Consider the following 22,668-nt stretch of genomic DNA (forward strand, 5'->3'; position numbering starts at 1 on the left):
GAGAGGAAACAGCTTCCTCCTACTACAAGAAAACTGACCAAGAAAGTTGAAGGGCTCAGAAAGCTAACTCAAACAAGCTATCCAGAATACAGCCTCGATTAGATATGATTCATAGAGACTGCTTAGGATAAATATAAATTATACCTGAAAACTGAAGCAACATATTAGGAGAGTACAACTTGAGAAAGCTGAACTTTGAATTCAGACTTCTGGAGAAGGGTACCCTTTCATAAAATAATTGCAACCCTCAACCTTCAAGACATTTGACTTGGGAAAAGAGCCAATATAAAAGTAAAGAGAAGAGTGTAAGATGGAGATAAAGTCGAGCAAAATCAGCAAGAAATTCACAGAAAGACCTGAAAGAATCAACAGTCCATTTCTTAAATCCTAGTTGGATATCAAGCAAAAGCAACCTTCAACAAAAAGAATTTCTCTTACACTCAACATCCTTGGATAAACCTAATATTGGCTATTTAAACCAACTGGGTTCAAAGTAGAGAACCTAATGTGATTCTGGCTTAAGCTTTGGTATATTTAAGAGTTACCTGGGAAGCCTATTAGAAATGCAGATTCCCAAATTATATCCTCAAAGTGAGGATTACAAAGGCAAACAAGAACACTGTTAAAAATACTATGAGACTTACCAGTGTTACATGGTGCAGTCCAAAACACTAGGTTGAACAATATGAAAATTACTACTTTAATAAGGTGAAAATAATCAAATAAAAAAATGTCAAAGCAAGTGACTGAAAAACGCAGTTTTTTCAACAAAGCGTGCTAAAACACCCAGTAAAGGGTCTCACCCACCAGTTATGTCAGACTCCTTCCCTATATCTGCCCTACATGCATCAATTACCCAGGAATGTCAATTTTAACTTTCTATATTTCAACTCTATCCCTCATAAATGTTCTCTTTATCACAGCTTCTTTTTTCCATCTGAACTTCAAAAGCCTCAAAAGAGTCTCTGCCTTCAGACCATTCTCTAACAACCAATCCCTGCTTACTGGCAACTATGCAATCTTACTTATTGTATCACTATCCAGTTTAAAATCTTTCAGATGTTATCTATTATTCTGAAGCTTTTAGGTCCACTGGAAAGAATTCATAGTCTTTGATTAAAATATTTAGAGGGGTAAAACTACAGACATTTTTATACCAGTAGCAGTTTTCATAATCAAATTTAACTACGTTAAATCACTTACATCATAAAACAATTTCCTATCAGCAGCCAGACGTTTGGAAGCCAGAGTCTTGGTAACATGATAGAAGGTAAGTAATGCTCTGTGCTGTCGAAGATCATCTTGGACTTTCACAGATTCTATAAGAGTGGGAATCAGTTCAGGCCACTGTCTAGGACAGTCCAATCGAGCAACTTTTGCAATCAGCACTGCAATCTGAGTTGCAATCTAAAGGGAAAAAAATCATCAGAAATACACATATGTAATCAAATCAGCAGATAAGGAATGCATTCACAGTTGAAAATTACCTTTTGGTTAGTTAGACATTTGACAAAAGTGAATAAAATTTCACTGAAAACTGCTTACTGAAGACAGTGATTCACAAAGTATGGCCTATGAATCCTCTGAAGAGAGGATGGGGCTAAGAACTTTTCAGGGGTCTACGAGATCCTCCTTTTCCCTCACTCATCAGTGAAGCTATATTTTCTTCATGTAACTTCTCCCAAAATAATACATTCCAACAGAGTAAATGAAAAAGCAGATAGGAAAATCTAGATGTCTTCTTTTAAATACCCGGATACTATGGCTATATGCAAAAAAGCACAACAACGCTACTCTTCTCACTAAATATTTGGGGAAAGAGCTACAGTTCACTTTTTAAAATTCCATTATGTTAACAATCAATGGTTTTGTTATTTTCAATTAATATTTTTTAAGTTTGTTTTAATTGCTAACACAGTAAATATTAAAGATATAACACTTTTTAAACATTCAAATTAAAGTAATTAAGTATAATAATAGTATCTTGTAAAAATCTAAGAATTTTTGTAACCGTAAGCAAAACTTAGTCTTTTAAGAAAAATCTCACTCTAGAGGAAAGAAAAAAATTGAACTGTGTAATCTATTATCTAACCCCCTCAGACTACACAGTGAGAATGGAAAATGTGATGGATGAAGAAAATAGAGAAGACATCCTGTAGTTTAAAAAAAGGAGGTGGGAATAACATAAATCATTAAAATTAATTTCTAAGACTACAAATATATAGAGACTTGCTTCCAATAGTGTGTATCTTAAAATGACTTCTGAATTTTAAAACAATAGCCAAATATAACCAAAATTCTTAACAGCTCGAACTGAATCTCAGAATTTAAAACCCATAAACATCACAAATGGACATTATAAAATGTCATTTTTAATGCAAAAAAAACAAAATTAGTTCAGGAAAGAAGTACAAAGTAAGGCAAAAGAAAGAATACTTAGCATTCATTTTCTCACTAACCTGGTTTACTGGTTCATTGAAGTTGGTGATTAGCCCTGCACGCAAAGTAGATTTCTCCTCCTCTGAGAGAGCACTGTAAAAAGATTTATTTATTATGCAAAAGAATGCTACCTAACAATAAACACTGGTAAACACTATTTTGAATTTTAACAATAAAAAGCCTTTCAAAGGAGGGGTTCTGATTAGTTTTGGTAAACAAACAGAATTATTTCCATTACTTACAATATTGGCACATCAAGTAATTCATAAGCATAAAACTCCTTCACAATTGAATAAATATGAAGCACAAAATAGTAAACAGGAGGAAATAAGACAAATCCAAAGTAAGAAATGTATTTTGACATCTGCTTTTATTGATATAAAAATAGTTGCCTAAAAAAAAAAATTAATCGCTGCTAAAAGAAATGTGTATGAGTATGTATTAGTCTTCCACTGACTTCTATAAAATCTGAGTGAGGTTATTCTATGGAGGATCAGGAATCAGAGGATATCTGGGATGAAAGAATTATTAGAAATCAACTAGTTTAAAAATCTAGAACCTTCAGAATAAGCAAAGCCCTGACAAGCATCTTCACTTTAGACTTCTAGACTTCTGAACTGTAAGAGAATACAATTCTATTGTTTTAAGCTATCTAGTATCTGGTAGGTAGTGATGGCAGACCTAAAAAACTAATGCAGCATCTAAAAACAATGTAGGCAGCCAGGACTTGAGAGGGGTCTTAGAAAGAAGGGAAGGGAACTGTGCTGAACCAGTACATTTCCCCTTGAGGTATCTGCCCACAAGGAATCAAGGTGAGAGCAGCAGCTACAAGACTAATAAGCAAGGAAGAGATTTCACCAGGTCTCAGGGTTGGAAAGACAAAAACTAAAGCTCAGGGCCAACCAACAAGGCAATACTTTGGGTAAACACCCAAAGCCTGCAGCTGAAACCCCAAGAAGGCTAAAAATTGGGATTAAGAGTAAACCAGAAAGAGACCACCCTCAACTAAACCAAGGTTGAAGTCATATTCTATTTTGCTTGCCTGGAAGAAATTAAATTCTCTCTAGTGAAAAAAACAAAATTCCAAGCCTCTCCAATTTTCCCTAAACAATGTTTAGCACTGAGTCAAAACTTATCATATACAATATATACCAAGTAAAAATGATTAAAATAAAAACACGAATAGAAACAGGAGATATAAAAATTGTAGTTATCAAAATTACACTTAAAAAAATTGTGATTATGTTCAAGAAAACAGGTGAAAACTATAGTATTTCACCATATAGGTGGAATTCATCTTTTAAAAAATACTAAAGGGAAATCCCAGAATTGATTTAAAAAGGGGGGGGGCAAAACAAAGGTAATGAACTTGAAGAAATGTCAGTGGAAAATATCCAGATTAAAAATAATGAGAAAAAAAGAGACTCTAGGAGCAGCTGGCTGGCTCAGGGGGAGTAGAACATCTGACTCTTCATCTCTGGGTCATTAGTTCAAGCCCCACAATGGGTGTAGAACTTACTTTAAAAAAAAAAAAAAAAGGTAGAAAAAGAAAGAAAGAGAGAGAGAAAGGGAAAGAAAAAATGGACTTCTAGTTTCAAGGGTGTTCTAAATTGTACTAAAGGCAATTCTTTGGCAGAAGACAAATGGATCCAGATGGAAGCCCAATACCAATGAAAGAAATGAGGAACTCTAAAGATAAATTTAAAGGAATACTACTGCTGGCTTTTCAGGGGAAGACGGCAGAGCAGGAGGATACTAAGCTTACCTTCCCATGCATACAACTATGTAATACCAACATCTGGTAACACAGGACACAACCTGAAGACTGGCAGAACAGGCTCCACAACTAAATGCAGCGAACAGGAAATACTCAAGAGGGTAGGAAGGGAAAAGAGATGGTTAGGAGCAAAATGGATCTGCAAGACTGTCCAAGGGAGGGAGGGATGAGACCGGTGCAGAGAGGGAAGAGGAGCAAACCCCAGTCATGGGGGACACACACAGGGAGGACCAATCCCCATAACTCTTGGCTTTGAAAAACAATGAGGCCTAATGACCAGTGGAGCTTATCACGTGGAACATTACAAATCAGTGGGCTAGGCCCTGGGAGAGCTGGGAAGGTGGGAGTCCCTGCCCTTAAAGAGAAAGCACAACAAATAGCCCTGCTGAGATATGGCATAGAAGCAGCAGTTGGAAAAACATCTACAGTGCCTGGGAAACAGATTTTTGTTTACTCATCACAAAGCCTGTGATGGAGAGGCAGGGAACTTTGAGAGGCTTCTCTGAAAACAAAAGAGCTGGCAGGCGCTACCCTCCCAACCCCAGCCTAGATAAGGAGACAAATGCTGGAACCAGTCAGCACCAACACTTCCCACCTAACCTGCTAACAGCATGCCCCACCCTGGTATTCTCCCGAGTACCTGCCCCTCCAATATGCACTCGGCTAAAGCCCATCCAAAGCAGTGCTACAAGTCTAGAAGTGGGCAAGCAGCCCCAAATGGGCCCAGAACTACTCCAAACGGACTCCCACCATTGAAAGTGAGGGGATGGAGAAATATCTATCATACAAATGGATGTCAAAAGAAAGCCAGAGTAGCAAAACTTTTATCAGACAAAATAAACTTAAAAGCAAAAAATGAACCAAGAGACAAAGAAGGACACTATATAATAATAAAGGGGACAATCAAACAAGAGATGTAACTATCACAAATATTTATGCACCCAACATACAAGCACCTAAATACATAAAACAGTTAATAACAAACATAAAGGAACTAACAGATAATAATACAATAGTAACGGAATTTAATATCCCACTTACATCTATGGATAGATCATCTTAACATAACATCAGCAAGGAAACAATGACTTTGACTGACACTGGAACAGAGGGATTTAACAGACATCGTCAGAACATTCTATCCTAAAACAGAATATGGGGCGCCTGGGTGGCTCAGTCGGTTAAGCGTCTGCCTTCCGCCCAGGTCATGATCCCAGGGGCCTGGGATGGAGCCCTGCATCAGGCTCCCTGTTCAGCAAGGAGCCTGCTTCACCCTCTCCCTTTGCCCCTCCCCCACTTGTGTGCGCGCTCTCTCTCGCTCTCTCGCTCAAATAAATAAATAAATAATCTTTAAAACAAGAGAACACACACTCTTTTTTTTAAGGGAGGTTGTTTGTTTTTAAAGATTTATTTATTTGAGAGAGAGAGAGACAGGGAGAGAGGGAACACAAGCAGGGGGAGTGGGAGAGGGAGAAGGAGGCTTCCTGCTAAGCAGGGAGCCCAACATGGGGCTCAATCCCAGGACCCTGGGATCATGACCTGAGCCAAAGGCAGACGTTTAACGACTGAGCCACCCAGGTGCCCTGAGAATACACATTCTTTTCAAGTGCACACAGGACAGTCTCCAGAATAGATCACCTATTAGTCCACAAAACAAACCTCAACAAATTCATTAAGATTAAAATCATAGCACACACATTATTTGAACATAATGATATGAAACTAGAATTCAATCACAAGAAAAATTCTGGAAGGACCACAAATACATGGAGGTTAAATAACATGCTCCTAAACAGTGAATGGCTCAACCAGGAAATAAAAGAAAAAATAAAAAAGTATATGGAAACAAATGAAATAAAGAAAACACGTTGGTCCAAAACCTCTGGGATACAGCAAAAGTGGTTTTAAGAGTGAAATTTATAGCAATACAGACCTACCTCATGAAGCAAGAAAAATCTCAGATAAACAACTTGACCTTAAACCTAAAGGAGCTAGAAAAAGAAGCAAAACAAAACCAGCAGTAAAAAGGAAATGATAAAGATTAGAGCAGAAATAACTCATACAGAAACTAAAAAAGAAAAAAAAAAAGGGATGCCTGGGTGGCTCATTTCAGTTAAATGTCTGCCTTCAGCTCAGGTCATGATCCTAGGGTCCTGGGATTGAGTCCTGCATCAGCCTCCCTGCTAAGCAGGGAGCCTGCTTTTCCCTCTGCCTGCTCTGCCTGCTCTGCCTGCTCTGTCTGCCGCTCCCCCAGCTTGTGCGCACTCACTCTCTCTGACACATAAATAAAATCTTAAAAAAAAGAAAAAAAAAACCAAAAGAACAGATCAATGAAACCAGGAGCTGGTTCTTTGAAAAAAATTAATAAAATTGATAAACCTCTAGCCAGACTTATCAAGAGAGAAAGGACTCAAATAAATAAAATCACAAATGAGAGAAGAGCAATAACAATCAACCCACAGAAACACAATCATAAGAGAATATATTAAAAGTTAGATGCCCCAAAATTGGACAACATAGAAGAAATGGATAAATTCCTAGAAATATATAAAGTACCAAAACTGAAAAGGAGGAAATACAAAATTTGAGCAGACCAATAACCAGCAAAGAAATTGAGTCAGCAATAAAAAAAAAACTCCCAACAAAGACCAGGACCAGGTGGTTTGTTTCACAGGCAAATTCTACCAAAGATTTAAAGAAGAGTTAACACCTATTCTTCTTAAACTATTCTAAAAAATAGAAAAGGAAGGAAAACTTCCAAATTCATTCTATGAGGCCAGAATCTGTTTGATAACAAAACCAGATAAAGACACTATAAAAAAAGAGAACTACAGGCCAATATCCCTGATGAACATGTATGCAAAATTTTTCAAGAAAATACTAGCAAACCAAATTCAACAATACATTAAGAAAATCATCCACCACTATTAAGTAGGATTTATCCCTGGGTTGCCAGAGTGGTTCCATATGCGCGAATCAATCAGTGTAATACATCACATCACTACGAGAAAGGTAAGAACCCTTCCATCATTTCAATAGATGCAGGAAAACCAGTTGACAAAGTACAACATCCATTCATGCCAAAAACTCTCAACAAAACAGATTCAGAGAGAACATATCTCAACAAAATAAGGGCCATCTATGAAAAACCCAGAACTAACATCATCGTTAATGGGGAAAAATTAACAGCTCTTCCTCTAAGGTCAGAAACAAGACATGGATGTCCACTCTCACTACTTTTTTTCAACACAGTACTGGAAGTCCTACCTAGAACAATCAGGAAAAAAAAATAAAAGACTTCCAAATTGGTAAAGAAGAGGTAAAACTTTCACTCTTTGCAGATGACATAATATATACAGAAAACCCAAAAGCCTCATCCAAAAAACTACTAGAAGCAATAAATGAATTCAGTAACATCGCAGGATACAAAATCAATGTACAGAAATCTGTTGCATTTCTATACACCAAGAATGAAGAGGCAGAAAGAGAAATTAAGAAAACAATCTCATGTACAACTGTTTCCCAAATAGTAAGATAGCTAGGAATAAACTTAACCAAAGAGATGAAAGACCGGTACTTTGAAAACTACAAAACACTGATGAAACAAACTCAAGATGACACAAAGAAATAGAAAGACATTCCATGCTCATGGACTGGAAGAATAAATATTCTTAAAATGTCTATACTACCCAAAGCGATCTACACACTGAATGCACTTATCAAAATCCCAACACATTTTTCGCGGAACTAGAACAAAGAGACTCCTCCCCCAAGTAGCAGAGAAGATAATCACACACACCAGTACGAACGTAGTGCAGCACTAGATTGGAGGCAGACATCTGCTCTGATTGTAGGCCCCACCCAGCAACAAAAGCTTCTCAGAGGAAACCCAGGAAGAGCGTCCTGAAGTTTGGTGCTACCAAGTCTCTGACAAATGCCTGGTCTACCTCAACTCAAGCCCAAGGCAGCCCCATATTGGCCCACTAAATACAAAGATACCAAACCCTGTCCACAACATGCAAATAGAACCACTGCAGGTGACTGAAGGCAAACACAGCTCAGTCACAACAGGAAGTGTATGCAGCACACATTGGAGACACCACTGAGGCTCCAGGTTCTGGTGAACGAGAAATTGTACTAAAGGGCAATACAGGATCTCTTCTTCAAAAGGCCACTATTTTCAAAAGCAGGAGGGGTGGCTGACTTTCCTAACACACAGAAAGAGACACAGAGAGTTAGACAAAATGAGGAAACAGAGGAATGTGTCCCAAATGAAAAAACAGGGCAAAATCACAGCAAGAGAGCTAAACAAAATGGAGATAAGTAATATGCCTGATAGCTTAAAGTAATGATCACAGCTACTCACTGGACTTTAGAAGAGTGGAGGACTTCAGTGAGACTCTTAACATGGAGATAGAAAACATAAAAAAGAACCAAACAGAGATGAAGAACTCAATAAATCAAAGTAAAAATTCACTAGATGGAATAAACAGTAGACGAGAGGAAGCAGAAGAATGGATCAGCAACCTGGAGAAGAGTAATGAAAAGCAAACAAGGTGAACAGGAGAGAAGGAAAAAAATGTAAAATGAAAATGACTAAGGGAATTCACTGACACCAGCAAGCATAGTAACATTCACATTATAGGAATCCCAGAAAGAGAAGAGAGAGAAAAGGGGGCAGAAAATGTATCTGAAGAGGTAATAGCTGAAAACTTCCCAAAACTAGGGAAACAGATATCCAGATCCAGGAGGCACAGCAGGCTCCCAGAAGAAACAACCCAAAGAGGTCCACGTCAAGACAAATGCTAATTGAAATGGCAAAAAGCAGTGATGAGAGATGTGTAAAATCAGCAAGAAAAAAGAAAACAGTTATGTACAAGGGAAACCCCACAAGGCTATAATCAGGGGATTTTCCAGCAGAAACTCTGCAAGCCAGAGACATTGGCATGATATATTCAAAATGATGAAAGGAAAAAAAAAAAACTGCAACCAAGAACACTCTGTCCAGTAAGGCTGTCACTCAGAATTGGACAGATAAAGAGTTTCCCAGACAAAGGAATTCATGACCACTAAATCAGCCGTACAAGAAATGTTAAAGGGGACTCTGAGTAAAAAAGAAAGACCGTTAAGTAGGAGTAAGAAAAGTATGACAGAAAAAAGTAAAATTAAGTATATCTATAAATATCAGTCAAAGGACTCACAAAATAAAAGGATGTAACATGACACCATATACCTAAAACCTAGAGAGCAGAGTAGTAAATCAAGAATGGGTTCAGGGCGCCTGGGTGGCTCAGTCATTAAGCGTCTGTCTTCGGCTCAGGTCATGATCCCAGGGTCCTGGGATCGAGTCCCACATCAGGCTCCCTGCTCAGCGGGAAGCCTGCTTCTCCCTCTCCCACTCCCCCTGCTTGTGTTCCTGCTCTCGCTGTGTCTCTCTCTGTCAAATAAATAAATAAAATCTTGAAAAAAAAAAAAAAAAAGAATGGGTTCAAACTTAAGCAACCATCAACTTAAGATAGACTGCTATACGCAAGATATCATATATAAATTTAATGGTAACCACAAATCATAAAATGGTAATAGATATGCATAAAATAAAGAGAAAGAAAACAAGTATTATCACTAAAGAAAGCCAGCAAACCATGAGAGAAAAAAGCAAAAGAAGAAAGGAATAGAGAAGAACTACAAAAACAACTATAAAACAAGTAACAAAATGGCAATAAGTACATACCTATCAATAATTACTTTAAATGCAAATGGACTAAACATTCCACAATCAAAAGACATGGGGTGACAGAATGGATAAAAAAGTAAGACCCATCTACATGCTGCCTTCCAGAGACTCATTTCAGACCTGAAGACACACTTGAAAGTAAAGGGATGGAAAAGCATTTATCATGCAAATGGTTGTCAAAAGAAAGCTGGGGTAGCAATACTTATATCAGACAAGAAAGACTCTAAAACAAACCCTGTAATAGGAGACAAAGGACACCTTACAATCATAAAGTGAACAATCCAACAAGAAGATACAACAAGGGGCGCTTGGGTGGCTCAGTCAGTTAAACGTCTGCGTCCAGCTCAGGTCACCGTATAGGGGTCCTGGGATCGAGCCCTGCACTGGGCTCCCTGCTCAGCAGGGAGTCTGCTTCTCTCTCTCCCTCTTCCTCTGCCACCCACCCCCAGCTCATGCTGTCTTGCTGTCTCTCTCAGGCTCTTTCTCTCTCTCATGCTCTCTCCCTCAAATAAATAAACAAAATTAAAAAATAAAAAGATTTAACAATTGTAAATATTTATGCCCCCAACATGGGAGCTCCCAAATACTTAAAGCAGCTAATAATTAACATAAAGGAAGTAACTGACAGTAATACAATTAACAGTAAGGGACTTAACACTCCAATTACATCAATGGACAGATCATCCAAACAGAAAATCAACAAGGAAACAGTGACTCTATATGAGACATTGGACCAAATAGACTTAACAAATATATTCAGAACATTCCATCCTAAAGCAGCAGAATATATATTCTTTTCAAGTGCACATGCAACATGATCTTCACAACAGATCACCTACAAGGCCACAAAACAAGCTCAACAAATTCAAAAATACTGAAGTCATACCAGGCATCCTTTCTGAGCACAATGCTATGGAACTAGAAATCAATCACAAGAAGAAATCTAGAAAGAACACAAATAACAGGGAAGTTAAATAACATACTACTAAACAATGAATGGGTCAACCAAGAAATCAAAGAGGAATTAAAAAAATACACAGATATGAAAATGAAAACACAATGGTCCAAAATCTTTGGGATGCAGCAAAAGCTGTTCTAGGAGGGAAGTTTATAGTCACACAGGCCTACTTCAAGAAGCCAGAAAAGTCTCAAATAAGCAACCTAACCTTACAGCTAAAAGAGCTAGAAAACAAACAAAAAACCCCAACGAGTAGAAGGGAGGAAATAATAAAGACTGGAGCAGAAATAAATGAAATAGAAACTAAAAAAAAACAACAGAACACATCAATGAAGTCAGGAGCGCATTCTTTGAAAAGATCAACAAAACTGATAAACCTCTAGCCAGAAAAAAGAGAGAGACAGAGAGAGGACTCAAAATCAGAAGTGAACGAGAATAACCAACACCACAGAAATATAAAATATTAAAAGAGAATATTATGAAAAATTAAATGCCAACAAAATGGACAACTTAGAAAAAAATGTATAAATTCCTAGAAATATATAACTTCCCAAAGCTGAATCAGGAAGAAATAACAAAATTTTTTAAAGACTGACTGTCAGGAATGAAACTGAATCAGTAATTAAAAAAACTCCCTACAAGCAAAAGTCTAGGATCAGATGGCTTCATAGGCGAATTCTATCAACACAGGAAAGGTTAATACCCATTCTTCTCAAACAATTCCAAAAAATGGAGGAGGGAAGCTTCCAAATTCATTCTATGAGGCCAGCATTACCCTAATACCAAAACCAAATAAAGACACTACAAAAAAAGAGAACTACAGGCCAAAATCTCTGGTCAACAGAATATTAGCAAACCAAATCCAACCATACATTAAAAATTCATTTCCCACAATCAAGTGGGATCTATTCCTGGGATTCAAGGGTGCTTCAGTATTTACAAATCAAGCAACATGGGGCACCAGGGTGGCTCAGTCGTTGGGTGTCTGCCTTCGGCTCAGGTCATCATCCCGAGGTCCTGGGATCGAGCCCCGCATGGGGCTCCCTGCTCCACGGGAAGCCTGCTTCTCCCTCTCCCACTCCCCCTGCTTGTGTTCCCTCTCTTCCTGTCTCTCTCTCTGTCAAATAAATAAAATCTTTAAAAAAAAAAAATCAAGCAACATGATACATAAGAGAAAGGATAAAGACCATATGATCCTTTCAGTAAATGCAGAAGCATATGTCAAAGCACGACATTCATTCATGATAAAATCCCTCAACAAAATAGGTTCAGGGAGAACATACCTCAACATAATAAAGGCCTTCCATGAAAAACCCACAGCTAATATCATCTTCAATGGTGAAAATCTGAAAGCTTTTCCCCTAAGATCAGGAACGAGATAAGGATGTCCACTCTCACCAATTTTATTCAACACAGTACTGGAAGACCTAGCCATAACAATCAGACAAGAAAAAGAAATAAAAGACCTGCAAATTGGTAAGGAAGTAAAACTTTCACTATGTGCAGATGACATGATACTATACATAGAAAACCCTAAAGACTCCACCAAAAAACTACTAGAACTCATAAAAAAATTCAGTAAAGTCGCAGGATACAAAATCAATATACAGAAATCCGGTACTTCTATAAACTAATAATGAGCAGCAGAAAGAGAAATTTTGAAAATCCCATTTACAACTGCACCAAAAATAATAAAATACCTAGGAATAAACTTAACCAAGGAGATGAAAGACCTGTACTATAAAAACTATAAAACACTTAGGAAAGAAATTGAAGACGACACAAAGAAATGGAAAGATATTCCATGTTCATGGATTGGGAGAATTTTCTCAAAATGTCCATACTACCCAAAGCAACAAAGCAATCTACAGACTGAATGCAATCCCTATCAAAATACCAACTGCATTTTTTCACAGACCTAGAACAAATAATCCTAAAATCTGTTCTGAGCCACGAAAGATTCTAAGTAGCCTAAGCAATATGTGAAAAAGGACAAAACTGGAGGTATCACAATCCCTGGTTTCAAGATACACTACAAAACTGTAATAATCAAACCAGTACGGTAATGGCACAAAAACAGACACACAGATCAATAGACACATGGAATAGAAAAGAGAGCCCAGAAAGTAACCCACAATTATATTGTCAATTAATCTTTGACAAAGGAGGCAGGAATGTGCAATGGGAAAAAGACAGTGTCTTCAACAAATGGTGCTGGGAAAACTGGACAGCTACATGCAAAAGAATGAAACTGGACCACTTTCTTACACCATCCCAAAAATAAACTCAAAATGGCTAAAAGACCTAAATGTGAGACCTGAAACCATAAAAATCCCACAATAGAGCAGAGGCGGTAATTTCTGACACTAGGCATAGCAAAATTTTTCTAGATGTTCCTCCTGAGGAAAGGTAAACAAAAACAAAAATAAACTACTGAGAATACAAGAAAACAAAAAGCTCCTGCAGAACGAAGGAAACAATAAAACTAAAAGACAACTTTCTGTATGAGAGAACATATTGGGAAATAATATATCCGATAAAGGGTTAGTATTCAAAATCTATAAAGAACTTATACAACTCAACACATTAAAAAAAGAACAATCCAATTAAAACATGGGCAGAAGACACAAAAAGACATTTCTCCAAAGACACACAGATGGCCCATAGACACACGTAAAGATGCTCAATATCCCTAATCATCAGAAAAATGCAAATCAAAACCACAATGAGATTTCACCTCTCATACGTGTCAGAATGGTTAAAATCAAAAACAGGAAACAAGTGTTGGCCAGAATGTGCAGAAAAAGGAACCCTCGTGCACTGCTGATGGGAATGCAAACTGGTGCAGACACTATAGAAAAAAGAGTGGTGTTTCCACAAAAAATTAAACACAGAATTACCATATGATGCAATAATTCTGCCACTGGCTCTTTACACAAAGACTACAAAGACACCAATTCGAAAAGTTATTTGCACCCCTATGTTTACTGCAGCATTATTTATAAGAGCCAAATTATATAGGCAGCCCAAGTGTCTACTGACAGATGACTGGATAATATGTGGAACGCACATGCCTGCACGCACGCACACACATCCCAGATACTACTCAGCCATAAAAAAGAAAGAAATCTTGACGTTTACAACATGGATGAATCGAGAGAGTATAATGCTTAGCCAAATTAGCCAGTCTGAGAAAGACAAATACCACATGATTTCACTCATATGTGTAATTTAAGAAAAACAGAACAAGAGAGACAAACCAAGGAACAGTCTTAACTATAGAGAACAAACTGGTGGTTACTAGAGGAGAGAAGGTTGGGGGAATGGGTGATATGATTAAGATGAAGGGGATTAAGAGTACACTTATCATGATGAGCATTGAGTAATGTACAGAATTGCTGAATCACTGTATTATACACCTGAAAGTAATGTAACACTATATTTTAACTATACTGGAATTAATTTTTTTTAAAAAAAAGCAATACTACTGGCAAAATAATATAGTATGTTGTATTCAACCACAACAAAAAGAAAAGACAGGAAGGCATAAATGGAGTCAAAGTATTGTAAGGTTCTTACATTACCTAGAAAAAGTAAACTACTAATATAAGGCTAGGCTCTAATAAGACAAGGATGCATATTATAAGCTCTAGAAAAATCACTTGGGTAATAAAAATGTCTTAATAACCCTGGGGGGAAAAACTGAGTAACAAAAAATTTCCTGAATAATCCAAAGGAGGGAAAGAAAAGGGGGGAGGAAATCAAATGGAAAACAACTAGGGGGATGATGGCTTTAACCCCAACTTTACCTCTAATTACAACAAATGTAAATCAACATAATACTAAATTTAAGAGACAACATTCATCAAATTGGATAAAAAACAAAACCCAGCTACTTGCTGTTTATACAAGGGACATTTTAAATGGAAAAACAAAGAAATACTTAAAGAAAAAAGCAGAACAAGATATACCATGCAACCATAAGATGGTGGATGTGCCTGTATTAAAATCAGACAAACTAAACTGGAAACCCAAACACATTGCTAGAAATAAAGAAGAACATTTCATAATGAGGACAAGGTCAATTCCACCAAAACATAATGACCCTTAACTTATATGACCTGAATAGTATAGCCTCAATATACAGAGAGCAAAAACAGAATGTAAAGAACAAACAGCCAAGTCCATAATCATACCTGGAGATTAACCTACCTCTCTCAGAAAATGATGAAAAAGGTGGCAACAAAATCAATAGGTATATAGAAGACGTGAACAGCGTTAAGTGATAAATATGACATAACTGACATATATCAAACATTACAATCCACAACAGCAAAACACACCTTCCTCTCAAGGGCACATAAAACATTTACCAAAGTACCAAATGCTGAGATTACTAAACAAGACAGTACATTTCAAAGAATGATATCAGTAACAAAAAAAATAACTAAAAAGCCTCACATGCCAGAAATTAAGCAATATACTTCTAATTAACCCATGGGTCTATAAAGAAATCACAGGAAGAATTTTAAAGTATTTTTTAACTGAATGGTAACAAAACTGAATTAAAGCTAAGATTACAAGAAAAGCCCTAATGTTTTAAACGCATATATTAAGAAGTAAAAATCAATTATCTATGCTTCCACTTCAAAAACCAAGAACACTGCAAATTAAATCCAAAAAAGTAATAGGAAGTACATCAAGCCTTCAGAAGCATAACAACTAAAGCAAAGACGGGCCAGAGGACAAAACAGAGAATCCAAACACAGACCGTTCCAGGTGCAAGGCCTGATTCCTAACACGGGAACCACGGAAATGAGACAGGGCAAGAGTGACAGTGGCTGTGTCTCCTTCGCATACGCCCCTTACACAGAAATCACGTCCAGAAAGATGTAAACATAAAACAAAGCTTCTAGCAGAAAACTGAGATTATTTTCATAATCTTGGAAGGAGCAAAATTTTTGTAAATAGGCCCCAAAAGAATTAAATATAAAACAAGCTAAATTGAACCTCCTTAAAATTAAGAATTTCTCTTCATCTAAAAACATAAAAAACTGACAAGCACATGACAAAGCAGGAGGAAATATTTTCAATACATAGTTTCAACAAAGGACCTAAGTCCAAAATACATACAAAGTCCCACAAATCAATAAGATAACCCATTTTTTTTATGTACAAATGGCAGGCCCTTCATAAAACAGGATATCCAAATGACTAATAAGTATATGAAAAAGGTACTCACAGCTCATCAGAAAAATGGAAAAGCTACCTAAATGACAGATAAGACCAAGCGCACTATAAGAATGTGGAGCAAATGCCAACACTGATATGCAGCTGGTGGGAGTATAAATTAATACTGACACATTGAAAACCAAGTGATACTATCTACTAAAGCTGAATATACATCCGACCATACATGACAATAAAATGCACTTATGTGCAATATGATATGCAAAAGAGTTTTCAAAGAAGCATTATTTTTAATTGCCAAAATCTAGGAACAACCTTAATGCCCATCAACAGTAGAACAAATAGATACGTGATGGTCCTAAAATGGAATGTCTTACTCGTAGCTAAGAGTGAGCTTTTCATGCAACTACATGGATAAATCTCACAAGTGTAATACTGAATAAAAGTCAGACACAAAAACAACATCTATTATAAGACTTCCATTTATATGACGTTCAGAAACAGGTAAAAACTAATCAAAATGGTGAGAGATGTTCAAATGCTGCTGGAGAGAGGGTGGATAGGTGACTGTGAGGGGCAGGCGGGAGGCTTTGTTCCACCTAGTTCCATGGGGTAGTTACATGGATGTGGCCACATTACCAACATTCTAACTGTACCCACCATTTGTGCACTTTTTCAGTTATGTTATATATTATAGTTCCATAAAAGTTTCTTTAAAACCTTAACAGTGAGTAAACAAATGAGCAAACAAGATTAACATTCAGGTGAAAAGAATGAATGCCTAAGGCAAGTCTGTGTTTTCCCATGAGAAAGGATCTCTTAAATCCTTTTATAACTGTGCCGTACCGCAAAATCATGTTTTCTACCAAAATCTTTTGCTTCAAGCTTGAAATTCAAGTTTTCTTCTATGTCAGGAAGCCAGGTGCAAGAGTTTTCATAATTTTAACTAAGAGAATATAATACAACGATTAGCTACCAAGACAGAGAGTGAATACGCAAAAAAATATATACATGTTAAAGAAACAAGCTATTAACCTAGAGAAAAGTTAACACTGCACCTTTAATTTCATGCACAAACTATCATTAGATGAATTCCGATTATACTCCAAGCAGAAACAAGTAGAGTATCTAATTAATTAGGACCCAGTTAAAGTGGCACTGTATATAATAATAATACATAAGCTTAAATTAATCCTCATTCCATGAAAATGGTGGTAGGGGCACGAACTACATACGATGAAACTTAGACAAGAACACAAACAAGCAGATGTTTTAAGTGTCCTATATTTAAATGAGTTCTGTAACTAATCTTTGCTCCCTGAACTTTGGAAGCCACCTAAAATGTAACTGGACACAGCAGGAGAGAAGTATGCACTGCTGTGATGGTTCCAGGAACTCAGTCACACACAACTGCTCATCACTAAATACTTATGAATTCTAAAATAAGACAAAGGGCTTGCTTTACATTACAGTATCCTAAGTGCAGCCTTAAAATATTCTAGTTGCTTCTGATATTATTCAAGGGCATATTTTATATGCACCTTGAAGTCCTCTGACAGGTTTATGGTTTTTAAAGGACTTACGAATATAAGAACATAAAGAGCTACAGTGCCATCTACTGGAGAACAAAGACCATGTTACTTCTTTGGCAAAGTTCACTATATTCTATCAAACAAATTCCAGAGTCATGTCTACATTGCATTTCCATCAATCATAGAACATGTAAATAACTATTAAGAGAAATCTGTTTGCTTAACCATCTACGGAGCAATTACAACTGAATCTGATGAGATTACAAATGTCTACTACCTCATTCCCACCCACAAAGGAAATTATACAGAAGACTTGGAAATTAATATCCAGCTGGCTCAGAAAGGACCTGGGATTTCCTTCTCAATGACTTTTTCCAAATTCCTAACTAACCTCATATTTCTCTTAAAAAAAAAAAAACGACTTTTTTCAACATGACTCATTCACTCAGCATTTGTTTTGTGCCCATAATATTAGATAGCCTCAAAAGCAGAGGACAACAAGAAATCCACAATATTCCACCCCAAATAAAAAAACTCATGAATAAAAGCAATAATATGAACACTGACTTATGCAAAACACTTTACTTCTTCAGTAGTTAACACATTTTTCTTTTAAATATCACATGCTTCACGAACATGAATGTCATCCTCCACAGGGACCATGCTAACCTTCCCTGCACTGTTCCAATTTTAGTATGTGTGCTGAAATAAGCACAAATGCCACATAAAGAATAAAAATTAATAGGAACGTTCTTATACCTCTCCGAATCTGTAAAGGATTACACTGGGAAAGGAAGAGTGATGGAACTTACTGAGGGGCTACACGTCTCCAGTAACGATCAATTCCATTCTTAAAATACAGCACAGCAAGCCACCTTACATTTATATCCAGAGTGTGGTTTGTGAAAATATTCTGTAAATAAAAAACATAGTATTAAAATGAACAGGTCATAAGTTAAATTACTATACCAATATTAAAGTACGGATAATACTTTATATGTTTCACTTAAATTTTATCACTATGAGATCATATATTCTAAATATCTATAGCTCTACAATGCATATGAGAAAGCACACCTGGTAGAAGTATGTTAATTTTTTAAGCTGAGTAATAAATATCTGGGACTCATTAAACTAGTCTACCTGTAGGTATGTTTGAAAATTTTCCAAATAAAAAATTAAACTCAGAAACAAACCTAATCATATATCACAATCTATACACATACAAAACACTAAAATGAACACCTTCTCAATTAAAAAAAAAAAACAGACCCGTCAAAGCATATATTCAAAGATTCTTTTTTTTTTAAAGACTTTATTTATTTATTTGACAGAGAGAGAGAGTTAGCGAGAGGACAAACAAGCAGGGGGAGTGGGAGAGGGAGAAGCAGGCTTCCCACTGAGCAGGGAGCCTGATGTGGGGCTTGATCCCAGGACCCTGGGATCATGACCTGAGCCAAAGGCAGACGCTTAACGACTGAGCCACCCAGGCGCCTCTATATTCAAAGATTCTAAGGAGTCAAAATCCCTGGATTCTTAGCACATGCTATGAAATAAACTATTTCAAAGTATCCTCCTTATTAAAACAATTATGCTTACAAATAAGTTTAGCAGCAGAACATTAACCCAAATACAGGCAGTCCTTGTTTTGCAGAGCAGTGGGAGATCATAAAAATGACTGCGCAAGCTAAACATGCAACAAGATCTTAATCATCAAGGTGAAAATTACAATTTGTTCTGTGACCTTTACACATTTTTACCAAAAATTTATTAACATTATCAAAAATTTATAACATATTTGTATATGGAAATAAAAAATAAAACAAATATTAACACTGAAATTTAAAACATGACCAAAACAGAATTAAAGTGTTTTATTTCCTTATAAAAAATGTACCTAGAATAGTGAGTACATAGCAAACGTAGGAATATGTTAATTGACTGAAACTGCACTACACATCAGACCAAAAACAACTCAAATCCCCAGAGGTGACCTCTTAAACACAACCTTGTGTGAGAAAACCTCAAAATCAAGAACAATGATGTAGATATACATTCCTTACCTTAAAAAAAACACTGCATGTAAACTATCAAAAACAGGTATGTATAATTCCATTTTTAGAAAATCACGTACAGCGTGCCTGGGTAGCTCAGTTGGTTAAGCGACTGCCTTCGGCTCGGGTCATGATCCTGGAGTCCCAGGATCGAGTCCCACATCAGGCTCCCTGCTGAGCAGGGAGTCTGCTTCTCCCTCTGATCCTCTTCCCTCTCGTGCTCTCTATCTCTCATTCTCTCGCTCAAATAAATAAAATCTTTAAAAAAAAAAAATCATGTACATACCAAAAAAAAAAAAGATTACAAGGATAGTTGTGTAATGCCCACTTACTCCTTAACACCCCTGACAACAAAGTCGGAGACCTTCTTTTGGGTCGTCTTTGCAAAGAATGGTCTTCTCCTACCATATTAATCACATTCGATTTTCACACTTATCATGTCTACCTTCCACAACAGACTTTGTCATAAATATCATGGAGCAAATGAACAAATGAATGGAGGTAATGTGGGAATATTATGGAAAGATGGCGGATATCAGCCTGTGTCAGCTGTACTTGGGTAACCAAGGAAAGTCAAGCTGCAGGTGTGAATCCAAGTAGAAATATTCCTTAAGTATTTTGAACAATAGGACTGGAACACAAATCTGAGGATCAAATATACAAATTCAGGACCTCCAAACTAGAAAGAACAGCTAAGGCTACAAAAGATTAAAAGTGCCAATACAGTGAGTTGAGGAAAAAATTAAAAATTCCTGCCTTTAACTTAGTTTTCCATCTATTATAAATACAATCTACTCCATCTAAAGCAATTTTACACCCCTCTAAGAAGAAAAGCAGAGCTAATAAATATAAAAACAAAAGGCTTAGGCACTTAATATTATTAATAATTCATGCAATGTACAAAAAGTCAACAGTTAAAAGACTACTGGTTTTTTTAAGGTCCAGGAGTAACCTAAGTAAGAAACACCAAAATGTTTTATATTTTGGCCTGAAAAAACACAAGGCTAATTATATAGCATATTCATTTAAAAAAGCATATGAAAAATAAGGATACTCAGAAATATTCTAAAGATTTATACTGCACCCAAATTTTACAAACATGATACTGGGATTATCCAAATAAGGATAGAATATTTTCTTTATCTTTAAAAATCAATGTTTTAGGGGCGCCTGGGTGGCTCAGTTGGTTAAGCGACTGCCTTTGGCTCAGGTCATGATCCTGGAGTCCCGGGATCAAGTCCCGCACCGGGCTCCTGGCTCAGCAAGGAGTATGCTTCTCCCTCTAACCCTCCCCCATCTCATGTACTCTCTCTCTCATTCTCACTCTCTCAAAATAAATAAATCTTTAAAAAAAATTTAAAAAAATAAAAAAATAAAAATAAAATAAAAATAAAAATCAATGTTTTAAAGAAAAAAATTTTTTTATTCAATCTGTTTTTTTTACTTTTTCTACGAAACCAAATACCCAAATTGCATGTTATGTTCAGAATATCAAGTATGACTCTAGACATGACCAGTATCTTCTTAAGTTTACCAAATAACTCAAATATTTTAGCCATGAAGTAAAAAAACACGTATGTCAACTTCCACAATTTTCTATTTTTATAAGATACAGTGAACAGTTTACTTTGCATTTGCAACCCAGTCCCAAAACTCAATCAGTTTGTGATCCAACTGGTATCGTCACTGCCCTCGCCAAAAGCAAATCTCAAACGTTAACCAGAGTTCTAAAATTTTCAGAAAAAAAAAAAAAATCAGGGGCACCTGGGTGGCTCAGTTGTTAAGCATCTGCCTTCAGCTCAGGTCATGATCCCAGGGTCCTGGGATCGAGCCCCGCATCAGGCTCCCTGCTCCGCGGGGAGCCTGCTTCTCCCTCTCCCACTCCCCCTGCTTGTGTTCCCTCTCTCGCTGTGTCTGTCTCTATCAAATAAATAAATAAAATCTTTAAAAAAAAAAATAAAAAAAAAAAATCAGAAAGACCCTCAATACAAAAAGACATTCTTTTATTCTGGCATCGAGAAAATAATTTTGATTAACCAAAAGCTTTGAACTCCTAGGAAAGTTTAAAGCATATACTGTTAATTACCATACTATTTTCCATTATCACCCAGGAAAAGACCAAATGTGTTAAGAAAATGAAATTTTTAGAAGGGGCAAAGAAAATCATGTTTTGAAGTAACACAGTGAACAAGGTAGACCAGACTGATGCTACATGGAGAGACCCGAACAACTTTGACAACATAAATTAACCGGGGCAAGAATGAAGACAAAACAGGAAAGTGTACTACCTATAGTACTGAGGTCAGCATTAACATGCTAAAATAGAGTATCAGCACAGTGCTGCCTTGTGAGCAGAAACAACCAATACCCTGCTCACTTATCCATTCAACAATCAACAAACATTTCAACACCCTCAAAAGCCACGCCCTGAATTAATAAATGGCAGTGGCAATGACATTTAGATCAGTTTCACTAAAGTAAACCACCAATACAAGTAGATTCTTAGAACAATTAAAATAACAGTGTCTCATTTTATTAAAAATAATGGTGAACTATTTTAGAACAACTTACCAGCAACACTGAATAGAAACCTGGCTGTGTCTCCCACTGTTTCAACTGCTCCTCTGCTGGTTTTAACACAGCGGTATCCTGACTGGTGGCCTGTGTTAAGACCTGAAGAACAACAGTGCTGGCACTATTGAGATCCATGGAAACCTGGTAACGATACGTTAACATACATGAATAAACATACATAAAAAACTAACAGTAACACAGAGAAAAAGCATCAATGTTCTGAATTACTCCCATACTTCAATCATTCACCTACTCTTGCACGTTTCTGCTGGATTTCTATTTTTACTATGTTATCACCAATAGTCTAAAATTCCAGTAATTCAAATCGCTTTTGCTTAAAATCAATTTATCATTTCTTAAGATTTTTTTTTAATTTTAAAGATTTTATTTATTTATTTGAGAGAGAGAGA

At 36.5% G+C, this 22,668-nt stretch overlaps 1 protein-coding gene and 1 non-coding gene across 2 annotated transcripts in view; both read right to left on the reverse strand.

Moving 5' to 3' along the window:
* The window catches only part of IPO11 (importin 11), a 194,692-nt gene that overhangs the window by 152,191 nt on the left and 19,833 nt on the right, over nt 1-22,668 (reverse strand). The window contains exons 2-5 of the mRNA XM_025892346.2: nt 22,256-22,399; nt 18,443-18,543; nt 2,460-2,532; nt 1,204-1,407 (exon numbers count right to left, since the gene is read on the reverse strand). Coding sequence (XP_025748131.1) covers nt 1,204-1,407; nt 2,460-2,532; nt 18,443-18,543; nt 22,256-22,393 — 516 coding nt within the window. The 5' untranslated portion in view covers nt 22,394-22,399. The remainder of the gene's footprint in view (nt 1-1,203; nt 1,408-2,459; nt 2,533-18,442; nt 18,544-22,255; nt 22,400-22,668) is intronic.
* LOC112839511 (U6 spliceosomal RNA) lies at nt 18,243-18,345 on the reverse strand. The gene has a single exon (XR_003212223.1). It is a non-coding gene; the product is annotated as a U6 spliceosomal RNA (small nuclear RNA).

The sequence above is a fragment of the Callorhinus ursinus genome, unplaced genomic scaffold (assembly GCF_003265705.2).
Source record: "Callorhinus ursinus isolate GAN/ISIS: 27379988/994484 unplaced genomic scaffold, GSC_fseal_2.0 scaffold23, whole genome shotgun sequence".
Taxonomy (NCBI): Eukaryota; Metazoa; Chordata; class Mammalia; order Carnivora; family Otariidae; genus Callorhinus; species Callorhinus ursinus.